General features: G+C 53.5%; 2 protein-coding genes across 10 annotated transcripts in view; both read right to left on the reverse strand.

Moving 5' to 3' along the window:
• Position 1: 1 nt before the first annotated feature.
• On the reverse strand, positions 2-12021 carry CARMIL2 (capping protein regulator and myosin 1 linker 2). Of its 6 annotated transcripts, none has more exons than XM_030298466.1 (39): positions 11759-12015; positions 11428-11522; positions 11283-11333; positions 10994-11056; positions 10770-10894; positions 10544-10635; positions 10274-10344; positions 10080-10153; positions 9871-9946; positions 9703-9791; positions 9480-9574; positions 9316-9402; positions 9132-9244; positions 8939-9016; positions 8732-8808; positions 8534-8638; positions 8275-8344; positions 8052-8133; positions 7863-7959; positions 7705-7762; positions 7424-7596; positions 7083-7245; positions 6901-7002; positions 5507-5635; positions 5333-5416; positions 4992-5152; positions 4819-4906; positions 4465-4635; positions 4319-4385; positions 3618-3847; positions 2656-2756; positions 2213-2573; positions 2010-2132; positions 1435-1471; positions 1202-1303; positions 891-1112; positions 688-768; positions 256-333; positions 2-167 (listed from the first exon to the last, which is right to left on the reverse strand). In XM_030298466.1, exons 1-39 carry the CDS (start codon positions 11796-11798, stop codon positions 55-57), a joined length of 4224 nt encoding a protein of 1407 aa, XP_030154326.1. In that variant the 5' UTR covers positions 11799-12015; the 3' UTR covers positions 2-54. The 6 variants fall into 6 exon arrangements, with proteins under 6 accessions (XP_030154326.1, XP_030154327.1, XP_030154325.1 ...); XM_030298467.1 differs by having other exon boundaries at positions 688-735; positions 5303-5416; positions 11759-12013; XM_030298465.1 differs by having other exon boundaries at positions 5303-5416; positions 11759-12012.
• A 4155-nt stretch (positions 12022-16176) lies between these two features.
• CTCF (CCCTC-binding factor) overlaps positions 16177-21958 on the reverse strand; it is a 47682-nt gene continuing 41900 nt past the window's right edge. For 3 of the 4 annotated variants that reach the window (XM_030298476.1, XM_030298474.1, XM_030298475.1), the window contains 2 exons: positions 18885-19046; positions 16177-17704 (listed from right to left, as the gene is read on the reverse strand). In XM_030298476.1, the coding sequence (XP_030154336.1) occupies positions 17520-17704; positions 18885-19046 (347 nt within the window). In that variant the 3' untranslated portion in view covers positions 16177-17519. The remainder of the gene's footprint in view (positions 17705-18884; positions 19047-21958) is intronic. The other variant, XM_030298477.1, reaches the window with a different exon arrangement.

Here is a 21958-nt window from a genome sequence, read left to right on the forward strand (position 1 = left end):
CTCTGCTTCGAGTTTTTTAATAAAATAATCTCATGCGGCAGGAAAAGGAGAGGGTCAGGGGTTGGGGCCGCCGCCTCTTTGGTCTGTGGCTGGGGAGGGTGGCTTCTGCTCAGGACTAGAGGGCTCTGTGGGCTGTGTGGGCAGAGGTTGGGCTCCAAGGCCAGATCCTGCAAGGGAAGGAGGAAGGGAGAGGAGGGGTCAGGACTGGACTGAGCAGTCCTGCCACCCTCCCAGCTGGCCCTAGCTTCCTCTCACCTAGGCCTGGAGATGAGGGTGCCTCAGGCTTTGGCCTCCGCTTGAGAACAGGGGAGCGCTGCAGCCGCAGGGGCCGTTCTGAAAGACACAGAAACACTTGGCAGGGGAGGAGGTTGCTAGGGGCTTGCTGCCTGTCCCCAAGCGTTCTCTCCCACCTCCAGTGCGTGTGTGAACACACACTGTTGGCTTCAGAGCCACCTCCTTCCCCTGCATCCTCCCACCCCTGGCAAAAGCTGTTCTCCTGGAGGTGGAGCCAGGACTAGTGGGAAGGGCTTGTCAGACCTGTGCTCCTGGCCTTCTGGCTCCCTAACTTCTCAACCCCTTACACCATTGGTGGCCCCCTCCAAGGACCAAAACCACAAAGGGAGCCATGGAGTCTACCCTCCCCATCTCCTCCTGCACTCAAGCACACAGGGAGGTGTTCCCCCTCACCAGCAGGGGTCTGGAGCTGGTCCTCATGCACAGACACTGCTCGTCGCCCTGCCGAGAGAGGCCTCGGCCTCAGCTGGCCATCTGGGGGAGGCCAGGGTATCAGGGTATGGTCTCAACAGCTTTCCCCACTCCAGCCCTTGCTTCCCCCTCCACCGTCAGGGTCCCCAGCCCAGTATTGGGGTGGGGGCTAGGTGCCTGCTTACCTTCGTTCCTAGGGCCCAAGCAAGGGTCCTCTGGGAGGACCAGGCTGTCAGGGGAGGGGCTGGTTCTTCGTGGACTGGGGCTGGGACAAGGGGAGGGGGGGCCTGGACCATCCTGTTGGCCCCAACCACGGCCCCTGAGCTCTGCATTCAGCTGCTGTCCTAGTGTCTTCCAGGTGGTGGACTCCGGACCTTGGCTCCCTGGGCCAGGTCTGCATGAGGGGTCTACAGGGAGAAGGGTGTGAGCCTAACCAGTCGTCTGACCCCCTCCTATCTTTGCATGTCCCCCAACACACACAGTGGCCCTTACTCACCAGCCGACACGGAGTGGGTGCGGGACTTGATTGAGATGGGAGGGGCCTCTGTGGAACTGTCCATAATGTCACCTGCAAGGGGCTGGGGGTTCAGGCACCAGCCTTTGGGAGTGAGGGGAAGAAAAACCTGGCCTCTTCCCCTCTTCCCCCAGGACAGCAAGTACCTTGGGGACTATATCTAAGGACAGCTCCTTCACCAAAAATGTACTGCCATAGCACAGGATCCCACTTACCATCTGAGCCAGCCTTCTTGATCTCTCCATCCTTGCTCTGTAGGAAACAGGGAAATCGAGCTCAGTCCTGTCCTGTCTTCACTCTAGCCTTGTTCTTGTAACCACTACTAAATGCCCACCAGGAGATGCAGGGATGGATGAAGAGGAAGCTCATGTAACCCACAGATGGCGATGAGAGGCTAGAAGTAGCCAGGGAGGAGTTCCTGACACAGGAACGCGTGGCAGGGTGATGAGATGAAAGAAGTGACAAGGGCTGAGGCCTTGGGGCAGGATTAGGAGGCAGGGCAGTGTCTTGAGAGGAAGTACCTGGAAGACTTGCTGTTTCAAATGCAGGTGACAAGGTCAGAATTCTGTTAGATCTACAGAAAAAGGACCACCCCAGTCCAATGACCAGGGCAGAAGCCAAGAAGGAAAAAAGGTGGACTCTGATGACTGTTCTGAGGGGGAGGGGGTGGAACTGACAGAGCCGTCTGTGTGTCATGAGCCTCCTTCTGGTCACATATGTCACCCACAGATTGCCACAAGCCACATGTCGCCTGCCCCCTCACTTTGCACTTGTGTCCCTCCCAACTTACTTGCTTCCTCTTGCCTTCAGCACTCCCGCTGCTTCTGCTCACACCAATCCTCTGCAGCATCACTTGTACCCGCTGTTCAAAGGATGGGGCCAGCTCTGTGTCTCCCCGCTCCAGGGGCCGCCGCTGAGAACACAGAAGCCCAAGTAGGAGAAAGCCCATTGCCTCAGTCCTAGCAGAGCCTCACCCCTTGTCACCAGGCCTACCTTGTCAGGTCTGGTGCCCAGTGTTTCCTCCTCCTCAGCAGGTAGTAGTATCATTGAATAGGCCTTGCTTTCCCGGGTATAACGAGGCCGGCTCCTATGGGCCGGGTCTGGGCTGCTGGTGCCCCCCTCAGCTCCACCAGGCTCCTCCCCACGACCGGGGCGGGATGGTGGCCGCAACAGGTCTCCCAGTGTGGTCTTTCGAGTACGGGGAGCTGCCCCAGGGCTGGTCTCTAGATCAGGCCGTGACCCCCGGGTTGAACGAGGCTTCTTAAAGGCAAACAGGGTACCCAGCTTCTTTCTCAGTGTACGGGGGACAGGGGTGGTACCCCCTTCATTGGCTGAGTCCTCTTCAGGAACCCAGCTGTGGGAACAGCTGGCAGTGAGTGGCAAAGCAGACAGACCATCCCACCTTCTCCCACCCCATACAACTGCCCCTCACTCACAGGCTATCCTGCGGGATCAGCCTTTTGGAGAAGAATTCCTCCACGCCTTCGTCCACGCGGGCACTGAGTCCATTCCCTTCCTGCGGCAGGGCTGGGAGCACCTGGGGGACACCATAGGGTAAGGACCGAGCACAACCATATATTCTCTCCACCCCTTGATAAGCAGCCTAGCCTGGGCAACTTCTGTACCTGAGAGCTGCAGTGACCTTAGGGGGCTACTGACAAACATTCCTGCTGTCCAACTGGTGGGCAGAGATGGTTTCACATATCCCCTAATCAGAAGCTGGCCCTGGACACACACACTCAGCCCACACCTGTTCTTGTCCCATGGAGTATTGACACCCGGAACCATCCTGTCACCAGCAGGCTAAAACCTACAGGCTCCTGGGTCACACGTTCCCATTTGCTACCCTCTCTGCTCCAAACAGTTCCCTGCAGTACCTTCCACCCCCACCCCACCCGGCCTGCTGGCAGCTCAGCGGCTCCTGCTGCTGCGTCAGACCCTCTGGGGGGCCTCAAGCCAACTCCTGCCTGCCTTCTGCCCTGTGTCCACTGTCCCCACCAGTACCCAGCCCACACAGAACATCTCCCCACATAAACAACTACTGGACGTGCAGTAGATGCAGGATTGTCCCCGCAGCCAGGGGGCCCAGGATCTTTTAGTAACCCTGGGAGAGGGAGGATAAGATGGACACCCTCTCTCGCACATCCATTCATGCAAAGGGCCAACCTAAGATGCAGTTCTAAACTGAGATGTACCCCAAATTAAATCCACACGCTCATGACCCTGCATGGGAATGGCCTGGGGAAGGGGTGGCCAGGAATAAGCCAAGATTCGGCAGCACGACCAAGTACTCGAGTCCCGACAACCCACCTCCCTAGCTGCTTCTCTCCTGAGAAACAAATGAGGCACCCGTGACCCCCTAGTTCCACGAGCTCTGGAATGGGGGAAGGGCACTCACCTGGGGGCCCCCCGGTGGCGGACGGTGGTGGTACTGGCGCCGCGGCCGCGGCCGGGCCCGGGTCGGATGGCGTAGGGGCTCCCCAGAGGGTGGCAGGTCCATGCAAGGCAGTGGGCCGGCCTGGGGACCCGGGGTGGCAGGGCTCGGAGAGCCACGGGCAGAAGGCCCCGCCTGCGGCTCTGCATCTTCCCCCGGAGCCGCCAGCTCGGGCTCCGGTTCCTCAGCAGCACCTAAAGGGAGAGCACCAGAGGAGTACCGAGGAGCAAGCCTGGGGAGGTGGTGGCGGCAGCAGCGGCGCTGGGGCGGCGGGGGACCCGCCCAGGGCGCGGGGAGGGGCCCGACTACGCCACCCCCACCCCCCCACGCCCGCCCCTCCCCCCGTCGCCGCTGTCCGTGGTGCTGAGCGCGGCCCCGAGCGGCGCGGCTCTGCGCTGCCGCCAAGCATGCGCATCCTGGGGGTAGGGAAAGGGGCGGGGGAGACGAATGGAGAGTAGATCCTGGTCTGCTCAGGTCCTGCTCCATGCTGACCACAGTAGACCCCAACCTGCAAGTCTGCATGGGGAACCTGGCCTGTCTCAGTCAAGGGTCAGGTAGTTCCTAGGACAAGACTAAATGAATGTGACCATGTGTCTAGGTCCCCAGATCTAATGGAGGACCTTCAGCTCAACCTGGTTAACTCCCTTTCCCCCAGACCGACTTACTGTGAGTGGAGAGGACCAGGTGAAAACATTGGCTGGACTCAGGCCATTTCTGTGGAGGACTGTCATGCTGGGTGGGGAGGGCAGAAACTCAGCCTGGGAACAAGGGGAGCTGCCTCCCTGCCTTCCAAACTTCTGGGACCACCTACCTTCTGTTCCTCTTCATCCTTCTGCTTTTCCCTCACCTCCTCAGAGAAGAAAAGACCTTCCAATTCCCCAGGCCCAAGGGGGCTGGGCTCACCTCCATCCAATGCTGGTATGGCAGGAGGCATTGTCACTGTTGCCTGCTGAGCCAGACTCTCCACCTGCAATAAGGCACCCTAAAGATGGGCAGGTAGGGCCTCAGCCATAGTCCCATCAGTGCTAAGGAAACCCTGAAATAACCCTGGGCTATATGACCCCAGAAGACATTAAAGAACCCCTGCATGCAGTGGCCAGGTCACTGTGTGTGTATGTGTGCCTGTGCACGCATGCACATGCCTGCGTGCACAATTCTCCCTCACCAGCCGATCACGGGCTGCATTCAGCCCCTCCAAGGCCTGAGCCACAATGCTCTCTGCCAAGGTCCCTGTGACTGACAACCGCATATCCCTGAGAGCAAGAGAGAGCAAAGATTAGTGTGCTATCTATGCCCAGTCCTGTCTAGTCCAGTTTAGCCCAGTCCCATCCAGCTTACCGGAGCCTAGTGAAGGCATCTTGCAGCAGGTGCTCTGGGAGCAGTTCTGGGAGGCCCCTTGAGCCCACCAGAACCCCCTCTAGCTGCTCCCTCCACCTGGGTCCCTGTAGCATCTGTGGGCAGAGGCTCCTTGTTGTGTCCAATGTAGCCTGAGTGAAATCCTGGGTAAAGATCAGAACATGGAGGGTGTGGCCTAAAGCTCCAACCCTCACAGAACAGTGATTCAAGGACTATCACAGTCAAACCTATGGGATAGGGGTCAAGCCTATTATGGAGGTGGAGATGGGGTTGGGGCTAGGATACCATCTTACTTGAATATCTTTACGGCAGACCTCGCCCACCTGTCCCAGGAGGCCCTCTAGCTTTTGCCGCAGCTGCCACTGATGACTTGGGGAGCTTCCAGCCTCATACAGAATTGGGAGAATCTGGAGGCCAAGGAGGAGAAGGAGTTGCAAGTTGACACCTGATTAAGTGGGGGAGGGTCTTTTTGCAGTGGTGGGGAGGGGAGTACTAACACTGAGAGAGAAGTTGGCATTTTGGATGGCATCCTCAGCCTGGTGCACAGCAGCTTCACCCTGGGGTCCAGCCCCACAGCCCAGTAGCTCCACATGCTCCTGCACTGACTGACACAGTTCGTTCACTTCCTGGGGGGGGGGGGGGGAATGCATCAAGAATCCGATCTTAGTCCCCTCCCAGCCCCCCAGGCTCTGCCTCCTTCCCAGTGTCTCCAACAGGTTGGTAAGGTCCTGAAGCCAATCCCATCAGGCCAGTCACTTAGGAAACCTATCTGTTCAAGGAGGGCAAGCAGTGTCTCCTTTGGTTCATTTTAGAGACTTTATATATACTCCCTAATTGTCCTGAATAGGAAAAAAAGGAGCTGTTAGTCGTGTCTGTATTTTAGAAGCTTGATCTGCTTATCATCCACATAGAAGACAGACTTAGTGGTGAGCAGAAATGTGAGTGAGGTGGGGTGCCTGTGTGGCTCAGTCGGTTAAGCATCCACCTCTTGATTTCGGTTCAGGTCATGATCTCATGGTTTGTGGGATCACAACCCTAGTCAGGCTCTGCATCGTCAGATTCTTTCTCTTGGGATTCTTTCTCTCTCCCTCTCTCTCTCTCTCTCTGCACCTCCCCTGTTCTCTCTCTCTCAAAAATAAACATTAAAAAAAAGAAAGGGTTGTGAGGAGCCACAGATGAAAGAACAGGGGGAGCAAGAGATAGTTGGGGTGGGGGTAAGGATCAGTGTGTGTGAGAGTTAGCAGAGGGAGGACTAAGGAGGTCTGGGGGGCTCTAATGTGGCCTGGAGAGACCTGGTCCAAACCTCTGTCCACAACACTTGGTGAGTGTGGGCACCATTGAGATTGGGTTCCAGGATAGAGAGAAGAGTTTGTGCAAGGTGATGAGATCACTTGAAAATCTGTAGAATGTGAAGCCCCTGAAGGATGTCTGGGTTGAGATGCCTGAGCTCTAAAGCCTGGGATTTGAGAACAGATGGGTGGAGGGATCTCACAAAGGCAAGGTAGCAGAGGGAGATGAAACCAGAAAAAGTGTCGCTGAGTTTGGCCCCAGCAGAGGTGGGTGGAGAGGGCAGAAGAGCCCTGTGAGCAGGAAGTCATACATGAGGCTATAATCACCTGGGGTGGGGGGTAGGGGGCCGGTAGGATTAAGGGAGGATTTCAAAATAGTTCCCATCTTGAACAGGAGACCCTATTTAAATGCTTTTAAAAGGCATCCAGGGGTGTTATTTGGGGGAGCTACCAAGAAGAGGGACTTGTCCGGGACAGCATAATTCAGGCACCCTAGCCCCAAGAAAGTCAGACCCTCAAACTCACAGAGGATCTCGAGGGCCAAAGCTCATCCTATCCCCTATCTCCTGTGCCTACTCAAGGTTGAGGGAGGGGACACTAACCTGCTCTGAAGGGTCGGAGACCAGACCCGTTGGCTGCAGACAGGAAGTGCGGTCAGAAGAGGCATGGTCCGCACGGTTATTCCTCAAAAGACAGGCTTGGATCTGGGGACAAGGGATACTGAGAAGTGGTAGGAAGCGGGGCTACCAAGCAGAGCAGGGCAAGGGAGGAGAGGGACCCACACCTGATGCACTGCACGTGTGGTCATTTCCGGGCGGCTGCGATGTGCCTGGGCCACGTCGTTCAGTGGCAGAGGCATGGCCTTTAGGCTGCGGTTCTGCTCCAGGGCCTGCGCTACGTCCAGCAGGCCCAGCGCAGACGTGTGGTTCCGGTCCCAGACGACAGACCTGGGCCAGGCCGGGCTTCAGTCAAGGGCGGAGCTCCACAAGCTCCACCCAACCCGCTGGCCTCGTCCATTCGCCTCGCACATAGGCCACATAGGCCGAGGCCGCAGCATTTGTTCCTCCACATTCAGCCCCGCCCCTTAGCCCAGTAAGCCCCCCTCCCCCCTCCGACCCCGCCCACCGGAGCCTAGTGTTGACCCGAAGTGCCTTGGCCAGCATCTTGGCGCCGGTATCCCCCATGGCGTTGCCGCTGATATCCAGCGTCGTCAGGTTAGGATTCGTGCCCAGGGCCCGGAGCAGGACGCTGGAGGCCAGCTTCAGCCGCGACTCAGCCACCGACAGAGACTGTAGGGGCTGCAGTTAAGAAAAGCGGTCAGCAAGGAGGGCAAGTTACAGAGTCTGAGGGAGCAGGAGTCACAGGGGTCCATTGCCTGAGGATCCCACATTGTCCCAAGAACTCACACAGTCGTCATCCTGCATGAGCTGGACAATCCGGTGCAGGACGTCGTCCAGGGTCTCCCTGTGGGGCAGGGGCCGCGGTTTGGAAGGACCTGGGTGGGGTGGTGGGGTGGTGGGGTGCTGTCTGGGAGGGCCCGGGAGTGAGTGGGATGGGGACTCACTTGCACCGGACGTTGAAGTTCCTTCCAAGTGCCACATGTCGCAGGGACCGACTCCTCCCGATGGCCAGCACCAGAGTCACCATGTCTGAGCCGAAGCCTAGGGGTGGCTCGGATCACGCATACGGCGAGGCTGGGGATGAGGTGGGAACTGGTTGGGCAGTGGGAGGGTGGGTTTCCGGGCAGCCTCACCATTATCCGCCAGATCCAGGGAGCTCACTGCGCCGGCGTCGCACACTAAGTCCTGTATCACCTGAGCGCCCGCTGAACGCAGCTGAAGGTGGAAGGTGAAACAAGCTCAGACCGACAGGCCACAGGTGCAGAGGCTCAGGCGCCCAATGGCCGGCGCTCACCGCCTCGCGGCCCCACTCCGCGTGCGCCCACTGCCTGATCACGTCTCGGGCCGGGCGCTCACCTCACAAGCGCTGAGGTCCAGGTGCAGGTCGCCCGTGTGCGTGTTTAGCGCAAGGCCTTCCAAAAGGGCCCTGGGAGAGGATGTCACAGGGGGTGGCGGGAGCTGGGAAAGGGGGCCCCAGGGCGCGAACGAATACCAAGAAGGAAGGGGCAGGATACCGGAAGGTCGAGGAGGCGATAGGAGCGGGGTGAAGCTCTGGGGCCCCGGCCTGGGTGGTGGCCGCACACGCCGGGGCGTAACCGTAGGCAGCGACACTGACCTGAGCGCGTCTGGCGGCAGCTTACAGCCCGCCAGGCCCAGGTGCCGAAGCGTCTCCGCACGGCTGAGGAAGAGTTGGAGCGCGTCGGGCGCAGCCCGGGACTTCCTGGGGTGGGCGAGCGGGAGGAGTGGGCTTCCGGGCGCAAGGAGGCGGCTCCCCGCCGTCTCCCCCTACCCCGCCCGGACCCGCCCCCCTTACGTGCGGGAGAAGACGTTCCTCGAGGCGTCCAGGTGGCTGAGGCTAGCGCAGCAGCCGCCGGCCAGCGCTGCGAAGAGCTGCGGGAAGAGTGTGTAGGCTACACCGGCGATAGATTGAGCCCCCCGCCTCCCCCCCACGGGTCTACCCTCAGGTCTCGGGCCCGGCCACCGGCCCTACCGATCATCCCCCCACTGACCACCCTCTCACAGTGTCCAGGGCGGTGTCGGTGCCCGCGAGATTCAGGAACATCAGAACATTAGGACGGCTCAGGAAACTATAGAGGCCCTGGTGGGAGGATGGGCGTGGGAGGGAAGGAGTCAGAGATCACCTCACCAAGAGCTTCCTGACATCCCACTGTCTGCAGCGCCCCCAATCATTGGCCCTAAAGACAGCCACTCACCCCACTGTCCTCCGAGGACCCCAGCGCCCCAGGGTTCCCGGAAAGATCCAAGTGGGTCAGGGCAGAGTCAAAGGCCACATTGGAAGCCAGTGCCCGGCCCAGAGACCTCATTCCTGCGGTGGAGAGAGTGGCTCAGCAATCAGGCGGATTCACCTCCCCTCCCCGCTCTGACCACCCCACCTACCTCGAGCTGTCAACCCTGTCTGCGCTAGGCTGAGTTTCCTCAGGGCTCCAGGACGATACTCTAGGTGTCTGCTGAGAGCAGCCATGCCTGGGGAATGGGGGCAGCTGTGTGGCTCTCACCTCCTCTAGCACCAGCCTCCTGGGGGTCCCTAGGTTCATCCGTACCTCGATCGTCCAGCAGGTTCCCCGCCAGGCTAAGCTCCCGGAGGGCAGAGCTCGAGTGCCCTGCCAGTGCCTGGGCCAGTCGCCGGACAAAGTCTCTGGGGACGAGACCCCAGGTGTGAGACTCTGACCCTGGATTCCCATCTCCTCCCCAGGCCACTAGCTTCCCAAGCCCAAACCCAAGCCCCCAGACTCCTGTCTCCAAGCCCTACCCTTTCCCCCTTACCCCCTCAGGCCACAGTTCTCTAGCACTAGCTCCTCCAGGTGGGACGATTGACTCATCATGTGCAGAATCTGTTCCGAGACCTCAAGGCTCTGAGAATCAGAGTGGAGGCTCAATGAGCTGCACCCTGGCCACCACACCCTTGGCTCCTCCCTGCCCCTACACTCTCACCAGCTTCATGTCCACACAGGAGAGGCACTGGAACCACAGGTTGTAGGACAGGGCAGCCACACTCAACGCCAGGTCGCTGGATGAGAGAAGGGGAAGGGGCAGGGCTCAGGGTCCTCCTAGGCCCACCACCCCCCTCCATGGAGAGGCTGAGGCCCAGGAATGTGGGTCATGGGATCTCCTTCCCTTCCCAGTCCTGGAAGGCCACACACCGACTGCCCAGATGGCTGAAGTCGCCTAGGCTGAAGTGGCGGCAGCCCTGATGATGGTAGATGGTGTCCACATCCTGGATGGGAAGAAGGTGTCTCCAACTGGCTTTGGGCCATAAAGGGTAGAGGGGACCCAATGCATGTGGGGGGGGGGGTCAGATGTCTCCAGAGCTCCACAAGGAGGGCCCTACTCTCACCCACTGAATCTCCTCTCGGAAAGGGAAGCCATTGTAGTCACACAGAGCCTCATACGTCTCCAAGAAGCCACCTGGGGGAGGTGCCAGGGGTGAAATGGATGAGGAAGAGGAGAGAGACAAAAGGTCAGAGATGGAGGAAGATCAGACTCGAGTTGGGTGGTGGCTGTGCCTCGAGTGACTGTTCAGTTTGGGGGACGCCCAATCCAGGGGTCTGGGGCTGCAGGATGGGGGGAGGCTGAAAGTTCTGTGTGCCCTTTTCTTGGTCCTTACCACAGGGGCTGCTGGGCAAGGTGTCTTCGGAGGGGCTGCTTCTCTCCAGCCGAGCCAGCATGGAGGAGGATGTGGGCTTCCGGAATAGCTTCCTGGGGAGGGGGATAAGGGAAAAGGGGGCAGGGGACTTGTAGCCCCTAGGATGGGAGGCAACCCACTTGCATCATTCAGAGCACCCCCTGCTGCCCTCCTTTCCTGCTGGTCCCTTGTAGTTGTCTGGCCTCACCCAAGGTTCGAGCGAGGGAAGACCTTCTTGATGGCTGCAGCAATGTGCTGGGCCAGCTGTTCCAGGGCAGTTACACCAGCAAACTCCAGGACCAGCTCAGGCAGAGACTCTAGCTCAAAAGTGACCTGGGGAGGGAGGGCTGCTGGGTTGGGCATGTGTGGGGGCAGGTGGAAAAGGAGGCAAAGACCAGGCTGCAGGCTGTGGTGGGGTACCAGGTGTCTCACCTGAGGGGGTGTCTCCTGCAGTGCCATGGCCTGGACCTCCAGGTAGCTGAATGTGCAGTCCACCTGTGGAGTGCCTGAATCAGCTGGAACCAAGGCCTTAGCCCTGCCCTTCTGGGACCCCAGTCCGTGCAGTCCAGAGTTCAGAGCCCGCCCTGCTTGCTGTGGGGAGCCCAGTGCTATTGGCAGGGCAGAGCCCACAGAGCACAGACAACTCAGCGGAGGCAGCCTTCATCAAAAAAGCTGCTGGAGGGCAAGGGGTGTGGGGTGGTGGTCAGCCCCTGGCACTCACCCTCAGGGGAAGGCAGGTGTGGAGCAGGTAGGCTCTCCATCGTAGCAGTGCCTGGGGGAAGAGAGTGTCTCACCCCCTGGGCAGGGCAAGAGACTCTATTTTCCTGGGCCCCAGTGGCCCTCCCGAGCTCTGCCCCCTGCCATACCAAGACATGACCTTGCTCAGCACCCTCCCGTTCTGGTAGCCAGGTTTTCAGCAGCAGCTCAGCCTCCTTGGGCCACAGGAATCTGGTGATCTCGCCTGTGGAATGGCAGCCTGCTGGGTGACTTTGGTCCTCCTGGGAAGGTCAACTCAGGCCCATGGTCTGCACCAGGCTTCTGGCCTGGGCTCATCTATGGGCCAGTAAGGAAGGAGTGGAGTGGATGTGGGGGCACCAAACTCTTCCGAGAAGCAGAGAGAACTGTTTGCAGGTGCTCCGGGACGCTGGATGGGCTTCTGGCTTTGGAGCCAAGTACGCGGGAAGGGCCAGCACTTACCTCGCAGCTCACAGGATATGCCGTCGGGGGTCTGGGCCATGGGGCCGGGCCGGGCCGCCGGATGGCCCAACGAGCTCCGACAAGAAACAGTAGCGGGCGGGCGCACACACAGGAAGCCTGGGGGCCCTGGCCCGCACTGTAGCCACCTGCTCCTCCTGCAGCGGAAGGTACGCGCTGCTTCCTGCCAGGCCGCCCCCAGCCCGGCTCCTCCCCGCCCCGGCCTCCGCGGGACAGGAGATGTAGGAGGGGGGCAGAGTCCCAGCTGTCCGCCCACCCAGTCGCGCAGGAGCTACTCTGGCAAGACAGACACCGGGTAGGAGTGGTGTGGCCGGGAGGGTCGTGCGTGTAGTGCGCGCCTCTTGCCATTTCTAGCCCCCTACTTCCACCCCTCACCGCAGTGCCTGTCGCGAGCACCAGGGGGCGCTGCCCGCTCGGGGATCCCTGCGGCCCACCCGCGTTGGTCCCCTCCAAAACCTAGCTGGGGAGGTGGACAAGGGGCGGCCGGGAGGAGTGCCTATTCAGCAAGGAGCAACGAATCTCTCTCAGTAGCTCTCCCAACACCCGGGTCCTAGCCTGAAGGGCCTAATCTGTTGCTCCTAACCTGGATTATGTGACCCCGTGGATTAGCCACCAACTTTTTTTTTTTTTTTTTTTTTTTTTTTTTTAGCAATCTGCATGGGGGGGATAGAACTCACAACCCTGAGATCAAGAGTCACCTGCTTTACCAACTGAGCCAGCCAGGTGCCCCCGAGATCCACTAACTTTTGAAAGGCCGAAAAAATGCCAGATGGGCTCAGATACCCTTTTCTAGAGCACAGAGTCCCCAGCTTTCATCAGGTTTGGACTGGAAGGTGGGGAGTACCTTCATGGGGCAGGCTTGGGCTAAGGCCTGAACCCCAAGTGTTTCAGGCAGGGGTGAGCAAAGGCTAGGTACATGGGAGTCCTCTCCTGTGTCTGTGTCTTCTCCCTCCTGCACGCCCTTACCTCTGCTAGAGTTTGGGGGGGTTGGGGAACCACTGAAGGAAAAAGTGTCTCCAGGGCTGGGAGGGGTCAGTAGGTCATGGGGTGAGGTCCTGCTAACCAGAGCATGCTGCCAGATAAAAGATCAGGGACCTAGATTCTGGAGGGTTCACAGGAAAAGAATTACTGTTTTTTTCTTCCATTACAATCCAATTAAACTCCACTTATTAGGAACAGCCCTCTGCCCCGCCCACAGCTCAGCCAGGCAGAGGTGAAAGACATAATCTTGAAAGTAGATGAGGGATGCTGAGCAGGGTGCCTTGGTCTCATTCCCATTTAGCTATCCCTCCCCACTTCAGGGCTTGGAGATAAGTGGAAACATCCTCCAGTCACCTGATCATCCCGCCACCGCACCCCCACCTCCACCCCCTCACCTAACAAAATCTCATCTCTACCAAAGATTGACACAAAGTGGCAGTAGAAACTGAACAGTAGCAGCTTGGGCAAAGCCTACCCTCAAGCAAAAGGCCAATGGTATGAAAGCACAGGGCTGACTAGGGTTGATGGGAGGATACAGTGGGAGAAGTTGCTGAGAGTTTCTGCAAACAGAGGCAAGAGATAGTCCTACTCTGCCAGTTTGAAAGAAGAATTTGGTTTAAGATCTAGGATTCCTTCTAAGACCACATAGAACCCACAAGCTACTTTTAGGGTGAGAACTCAGTAGGTCTCTTGCACTTGAAGTGTGACCAAGTGGTACAAGAATGCTGCTTCTAAAGGCCGACTGCCTGAATTTAAGTCCTGACTCCCAACTCTTTCCAGCTGTTCCACACTAAGTTACTTAACCTTTTCGGACTTCCTTTCCTGTTTCATAAGCTGGAGCTATTAACTTGCCTCAAAGTGTTGCTATAAGGATTAAATGCTTTTTAAGTGCTCACAACAGTGCCTGGCACTCAGTGAATACTCACATCTGCCAAGTCTGCCATGGCAACCCCAGGACTCCGTAACAGAAAACCCACCTCAGTGGGACTTCTCTGTTTAGAATAGACTAGGATAAGAAATACAAGAGGGAATGTCTGCCAGAAGGGACTCTCAAGGCCAGCAACACATTGGTGGCATCTACCCCAGTCTGATGAGTGCTGTTGGGGTGGGTACAGGCTGCTGAAACCAGAATCAGCATGGAGACCAGGGCGGCAGTGACAAAACTACCACACTGCTATCAGAAACCAAGTGAACACATGGGACTCAGCTCCTAACATGTTGAGTGACTCAGTGAGAAGGGGACAGGCCCTTCAGCTTGTCTGTGTTCTAGATGGTGTGACACTCTGTGGGCGCTCAGGAAATACTAAAGCTCACAAGGAAGCATAAGCCCCACCTGCTCCAGCAGCACAGGATGAGGCCAGGCCAAGCTGCACCTCCCAGGTTTGCCACAAGGCTCCCTTCAGATGGTTTTAAACGACTAGATCCTGGGGCGCCTGTGTGGTTCAGCGGGTTGAGCTTCCAACTTCGGCTCAGGTGATGATCTCGTGGTTTCATGAGTTTGAGCCCCACATCGGGCTCACTGCTCTCAGCCTGTCAGCGCAGAGCCCGCTTCAGAGCCTTTGTTCCCCTCATTCTGCTCCTCCCTTGTTTGCACTCTCCCAAAAACAAATGGTTAAAAAAACAAAAAAACCCAGCTAGGTCCTGACCAAAGGCAAGAGGACTCAGGTGCTTGCTGGGCACCTTGCCGGGCAGCAGGGGAGGGTGGTACCAACCCAGGTGTGGAAAGAGAATATTTTACTCCAGTACTTGCTATTGGCTTAATAATGGGGAACAGCAGACAGGTCAGAGAACTTCCGCATCAAAAGTTCTCTGGTGAGGCCTAACCATGAGAATTGGCTTCTGTACTTTGTTTATATATAAATATAATAAAAAAATATTTTTATTATTTTTTTAATTTATTTTTGACAGAGAAGTGTGCGAGCATGAGCTGGGGAGGGGCAGAGAGGGAGACACAGAATCCGAAGCAGGTTCCAGATTCCAAGGTGTCAGCACAGAGCCTGACGTGGGGCTCAAACTCATGAACTATGAGATCGTGACCTGGGCCAAAGTTGGACGCTTAACCGACTGAGCCACCCAGGCGCCCCTATATTTATTTTTAAATGTTTATTTTTGAGAGAGAGCAAGCAGGGCAGGGCAGAGAGGGAGACAGAGAATCTGAAGCAGAGGCTCTGAGATGTCAGCTCAGAGCCTGACGAGGGGCTCAAAACTCATAAACTGTGAGGTCACGACCTGAGCCAAAGTTGGAAGTTTAACCAACTGAGCCACCCAGGTGTCCAGATTTATATTTTAAGTATAAGGCTGTATGTATATAATGGACTCACACAGGATACATCATGGGCTATGCAATGAGGAATCACTTTTCAGCGTCTCTTCCATCAGAATGTGACTTTTCTTGCCCCCTCCCCATCCCAAACATACTTTACACTTTCAATTTGAATGTACACAATGAGAAAAGGCTATGCTGAAAATACAGATAAAGGCCTCACTGTTCTGCAGAGATTTTGTCATAAACACCAAGAAAGTTTACAAAACTCTATGGCCACTGGAACAATTCTGGAAGGGGGTACTCTGGCCCCCACGAGGGTTGGCCCATGCATGACAGAGACCCAATATTCTGACAACTTTCGACCCAAGGAACTGACTGCAAGGCTCAGAGTTTGAGGCCTCAGCTACCTGTTTTCCTGGGAGACGGGTCTATGTAGACAGTATGAGCAGCCAAAGGCCACACACATCTCAACTTTTGTTACTTCTCACTGAAAACCGCTAATTTGGGATTCTGGTTTAAAAGCCCTATAATTAGTGGCTGAAGATTTTACCTAAAATGGGTTTGCCAAAGCTATCTGCCCAGAAACGGCCAGCAGCATCAAGATGTTTCACTAATGCATCAACTTCCTATCCCAACTCCCTTTCCACCCTGTCTCCTGCAGTGCTTAACAAGCTACGCCATCTGAGTCTCTCTCCCTGCAGCCTGGTGACTAGACTACATGTGTCTCCCCCTCCTAAATTAGCCTCTCTAGAGCAAACTGGGCCCAGCTTCTGTTGTCCTGCACTTGGGCTCAAGTGAGCCCAGCCCTCAGTGAGTGGAGATCCAGAGTGCAGAACTTCCCATGATCCCCTTCTCTAACATCTGTGGTTACCCCTGCCGTAGGAACCCACTCCTAAGGTGGACCATGGGGGCTGATAGCAGTCCATCCACACCTCGCTACTCACACACACCTTTGGGGAGTTAAAACCTGTGACAGGATGCACTCGATCCAACCATTTACCAAGATCATCTCCTAAGTGCTAGGGAGGAAGTGGCCATCCTGTGGCCACTGAAAGGTGGCCTCTGAAAGGTGACCAGGCCTGCACTGCCTGAGGCCATGAGTGTGGGCCCTGTGGGGCCCTCATCAGGCAGAGATCACACACGACGGAGTATCTGGAGCACTTGTTAATCCGTTATGATTTATTAGCTGTACAGCAGTAGGTCCTCCTCCCCAGCTTTCAACCCCATTACATATTTTATTACAGGTCTCATGTTGGTGTCCTAAAATAATGAAAAATATCACACAGTACAGCTAAGTACAAAATGCATCAACCTAGAGTTTGATAGCTAACTGATGGCTCTTTTAAAAGCAATACACAGAAGAAAAAAGTGTTTGAAATCAGCAAGACTGAGGCTCTCTAAAAAACACATTTTAAACATGTGACAGTTCATGTGCAAGAATCACTTTTTAGTTGGTTTTGTTTCACATTATTATTATTACTTTTTTTTTTCTTTTTTTTTTTTTTTTTTGCAGATCCAAAGTTTAAATTACTGACCTAGTGAAATTTTCTGGCCCAGCTTTTAAGGGCTGCTGTGACCCACTCATAATCATCCTTCTGCTTGAACAGAGGAGTTATAAAACACAAAATTCAGCTACAAACAGAGCAAAGAAAATGTGGATGGGAAATCATAACTGAAAGTTAATTGTACAAGGTTCAAATGCTGGCTCCATGGGCTGGAAATCCGATCTTCCACGTGGGTGTCCATCACTAGCGGCAGTAGTCTGGGTGCCGTTCTGCTACATGATTGTGATCCAATTCCTCGTCAACATTTACACACTACAGAGTCTGTGGTGACTTAATTTGCAAGTAATTAAAATGCTGGGTTTTCTTACACTGCACTTCTTTTCAACCTCTTAATTAATGGAAAAGATTAAAATGTAAAAAAAGTTATTTACAAGCTTGACCATACCAGAAACTCTGCCAAGAAAGAGGCAAAGCCTTCAGGACAGAAACCGATCGCAGCATGCCGTACTACTGGTGTGCAGCTGGCTCCGAGCAAAGGGAGTCAGGGAGAAGCAGAAGCAAAAACCAGTTTAAAAGTGTAAGTCCTTCCCAAGTCTGCATTTACAATTAAAAACTCTCCTGGGAAGAAGACCTAGAACTCTGGGAAACCTGGTGGCCATTCTGGAGTGGTTTACCATAGCCAAGAGAGAGGGTTCAATGTCTCTGTTTCCGTCTAAGAAAACCAGTCAGGCATCAACACTGTCCTCAGCACTTCACAGTAAACCCTCAGGGACTCAGAACATTCCATGATTTGCTAACATCAAACAGCAAGTTCTAGTTAAATCACATTTTTCTAACATCATCCTTGAAGTTTTAGTTCTCAGTATGTTTGGTAAAATGGTGTAAAATGATGCTTTTCCCAAAGCCAAAAGAAGAAAGAGGGAGAAAAATTAAGATGCAGGCCGTTTAAACACAGCCCAGAGCAGTCCTGGCGATGAGCAACGCCCTGCCATCACCGGTCCATCATGCTGAGGATCATCTCAGGCGTGAGGTCTCCGTTGGGGGCGTCTGCGGCGGCTGGCTGGGCCTCCTCCTCCTCCCCTTCCACGGGCTCGGCGTCTGGCTCTTTTTTCACTTCAACTATAATGTTCTCAATTGCACCTGTATTCTGGTCTTCCACCTGGATGATGGCTGTTGCTGGCAAGAAAGAGCATGAACAAAACAAATGCTCCATTAAAGCCCCTGAGGATTGCAAGGGTCCTTTCAGACTTGACACTAAATGGATGTCAGCAATGCAGGAAAGCCTCAGTAAGAACACAGAGAAAGCCAATTAAAAAAAAAAAAGGCTCAATGACCTAAAATGTGGCCATTCAAAAATCCCCAATACTCTAGAAACCATCAGTGAACAAAAGGCAGACATTCATCTTTATATGCCTCCCAAATTACATATTATAAGCCTTAGGTTTCCTTTATATCATAAAGTTGAGCTTTACACCAATGCAAGATAGACAAAAGATGCAGACAGCACATGACGAAGAATACCTCACACTGTGTGATGCAGGACTGTGATAGAGGCGACCCACCTCTAGCGAGAACATGCCATTCCTGATTCTGAAGGTCTCCCACACCCAGGGCCCTCCACCAGTTTTTTCACTCAAGTATGTGTAGGCAAAGAGGTTCCCAGGACCTATAGTTAACCAACCTCACACTCTCCTGTGACAGACATCTATACATGGGGTTCAGGAAGTACGTTAAAAACAACTTCTTAAATCTTGCATTTGTTAAGGAAAAAAACCCCACCAGCTTTCAGGTATCCAGACAATGAGTAGAATAGAGACCTGAGTCCCCCAGAGCCTGCTGTCATGGGGGCAGTGTCCAATACAGGACTGCTGCCCACTGCCACTTGTGATGTGGGGTACAGGCTAAATACCTCTTCTGTGTCCGCTCTTAAATCAGAAGGTGAGCACTTGAATCCAAAGGCCTGGAATTCTTAGGAGGAACAATCTCAGCACAGAAATTGCTTTATCCCTCCATCCTTTAAAATTTAGCTCTTTTATATTCATTGCCACATCAATTTTGCCAGCTGACTCTAACTGTGATGGTCTTGTAACCCCTACCACATTAGCAGTACCTATCTTGTACAGCACGAGTACCCTTCTACTCTGGACTTCTCACGGAAGCAGAAGAGGCCTCTAGCATCTTCCTCAGGTGTTACCCAGTAAAAACTAAACAACTGCTTCCTGAGAGTTTGTTCAGGGTGTGACCTTAACTTGTTCTCATGGCTTAGTTCCTATCTTTCCCCAAAACAAGGACCCATCTGGCTCCTCCACATGCTGGGAGAGGATGCCAGCCTACTGAACTGAGACAAGTAACTTACGCTGGGTCTGTTTGGGCTGGTTGGTTCTGCCAGGGGGGCGTCCTCTCCGCTTCTTGGCAGGTGGTGGGGCTGGGGTCACAGGTTGAGGCTCTGGCTCGGGTTCAATTTCCACAGCAGGCTCCTCCTCATCCTCATTGTCATCCAGATCTGGCTCAGCATTTTCTTCTCACGAAATCAGGAATAACAGGTGGTGGGGCAAGAAGAAGTATGGTGGAAGAAAAATATGACACACACATCACATATTCTGTTATGTCTAGTTACGTATTTATTTTAATAGAAATCCATGTAAAAATGCTTTTGCTAGAATTTTTGCTATCAACATTGACAGAGTAAACTGGTATTGTGGTAGAATTAATAAGCAAATCAGCCTGAAGACTACTATTCATACTTTATATGGACTGGATATTACTTTTTTCTTTTAGCTGTAGATGTCAGAATATTGAGTTTCAAATTCTTAACAGGCAACTCCATCATATGCTAGATAGACAAAAAAAACAGTGTTTAAGCTGAAAACATACGTTCCCTCTATTATACAAGGACAAAGCAGGACACCTAGCCTGAGACAGACCCTTGAAGATGTGCTCCTGCTTATCTCTGAGAGGAAGGTGTGTGTGTGTGTGTGTGTGTCAGAGAGCAAGACATAACTTCCTATTGCACTGTGACTTCCTATTCCTAGGATAAGCAGCGAAGAGTTCTTTTAGGACTATTATTGATGTTTTTTTTTTTTTAAAGCCAAGTTTTTGGACTTAATTCCCAGCTATGTTAGATTCAATGGGTCATTCTCAACTCTCTAATTTTCTCTCTGATGCCATGATCACATAAAAGGAGACAGGACTATTGTAGAGAGAATACTGACAAGGAGGCCGATGATATGGCTTTGAATCCCACATAACTTACTAGGTGTATGTAAGGTGTCCCTTACTAGGGACAATTACCACAGTGAATCCCAGTTTCCTTGTATGATCTCTACACTTACTGCTGATTTGAGGATCAAAAGGACTGAACTAACAACACATATAATCATGCTCTATAACTTACACTCTCTAGCACAGACACAGCTCTTATTTACACCACAGATCACAGTTTTTAAATTCTCCATTATTCCATTCAGGCTTCATTACTTCATTTAATAAGAGGTGTTACCCTCATTTTATAGAAAAAGTGAAAAGCCAAGTGATTTGTAAGGCACGGCTGAACTGCAGCAGGCAGAATTCACCTCTGGCCTTTGTCTGGGGCTGTCCTGCTGCCCCTCCCTGCTCACCACAGCACACAAAGCGCCTTCCCCGCCTTCCTCTCAGAAGCACAGGTTATACAGTCTTCCCCTGGGTCCAAACATTTAAATTTAGAAATCAAAGACAAAACGCTTTATCTTCAGGACAAAATGCCTTATTTGTCAAATCCTAAGTGAAAATGTGGGGAATACATTGGTATGTGGCAGTGTGTCAAGAACAAGATGCTTCCCTGTTGAACTTATTCAAGCCCCCTATTGCCTAAGTTGGCATAATGCCTAGAAAACCAAACAAATTCAGTCAGAATTGGGGGAGAAAGCCACACAAAGAAGGTTAATAGGGTCAAAGGCTTATTGGCTTGGAGAGATTTTGGCAAAAAGCCTTGAAAATAGCAGGAGACTCTGCTGGTTAATCTCTGCAGGCAGAACTTCTGGGAGAGAACAAATATGACTGTGTGGCCTTGGTCAGCAAAGGGATGGAAGGCCCTGACTTTCTGGGGGGGGGGATACAAAGACACTGGGTACAAGGCCCAGACCCAAACTGTGCTCTACAAGCCAGCAGTGCAGAAGCCAAAGGAGGAATGGCAGAAATCTACTGGGAACCATCAGTAAAATCTTTAGCTGAAAGATGCTCTGGTGAAACATAATTGGAGAGTGAGGCTGATGGTGCACATCACCAAGAAGACTAAGGGCCAACGTCTGTGGCAGAAGGAGGCTCTGCAACTAGAAGCACTTACAGACATCCTTGAGCTCAAGGTTACCCATGGATCTCTGGTGGCATTTGGAGCCTGTGACTTCTCCTGGCTTCTCCCAACAGTCCATTCATTCATTTCTTAGCCAAACAAAGGGGTCCCACAAAGACTCTCAGTAAAGAGTGGTGTGGGGTTTTTGTTTTTTCATGTTTATTTATTTGTAATTTTTTTTTAATGTTTATTTTATTTTTTGGAGAGAGAGAGAGACTGTGGGGGAAGAGGGGAGGGGCAGAGACAGAGAGAGGGAGACAGAATCTGACGCAGGTTCCAGGCTCAGAGCTGTCAGCACAGAGCCCGATGCGGGGCTGGAACTCGGAAACGGTGAGATCGTGACCTAAGCCGAAGTCCGATGCCTAACCAACTGAGTCATCCAGGCGCCCCAATGTTTATTTATTTATTTTAGAGAGAGAGAGTGTGTGAGCAGAGGAGGGGAAGTGAGAGAGGGAGAGAGAGAATCCCCACACTGTCAGCGTAGAGCCCGATGCAGAGCTCAAACTCACAAACTGTTATAGCATGACCTGAGCCGAAATCAAGAGTTGGACACTCAACTGACTGAGCCATCCAGATGCCCCAAGGGTGGTATGCTTTTATAAAGATTAAAGCAAACCGACATTTTAAAGGAGGCATGTTTACTTAAAACCCAGTGATGAAGATAATGCTTAAAATAGATTTCTAGAAAAGACAGCAAAAAATAAATTACTCTTATGCTTACTGGATGAATAATCTCTCAGAAAAGTTCTAAATAGAAAAGTAAAGCCTTTATTAAAATATACAAAATACACAAAAACTAAAAAGGACCTTGTTACAGATCTAAATATAAAAAAATCAGTACTTTCATAAGCAAGTTTTAGATAAAATCAATAAAGTCACTGAAGTTCTCAAACATGTTCAACCTTCAAAAATTTCAATCCCTCCCCATTATTACTGAAGCTTCTCCCCCCCAAGTTTGTTTATTTTGAGAGCGCACGCATGTGCGTGCACATTGAGTGGGGAAGGGGCAGAGAGAGAATCCCAAGCAAGCAGGCTCTGCACTGTCAGTGTGGAGCCCGATGTGGGGTATGAACCCACAAACTGTGAGATCACAACCTGAGCCA

Source organism: Lynx canadensis, chromosome E2 (genome assembly GCF_007474595.2).
Source record: "Lynx canadensis isolate LIC74 chromosome E2, mLynCan4.pri.v2, whole genome shotgun sequence".
In the NCBI taxonomy this organism is placed as follows: Eukaryota; Metazoa; Chordata; class Mammalia; order Carnivora; family Felidae; genus Lynx; species Lynx canadensis.

Coding starts and splice junctions, on each gene's coding strand:
- CARMIL2 (XM_030298465.1), bottom strand. CDS start 11,798: ATGGCCCAGACCCCCGACGGCATATCCTGTGAGCTGCGAG. Junction 10,345..10,543: donor CTTGCCCAGCAGCCCCTGTG/GTAAGGACCAAG, acceptor CACCTCCCCCAG/GTGGCTTCTTGGAGACGTAT. Junction 1,472..2,009: donor CTGAAGGCAAGAGGAAGCAA/GTAAGTTGGGAG, acceptor TGTTTCCTACAG/AGCAAGGATGGAGAGATCAA.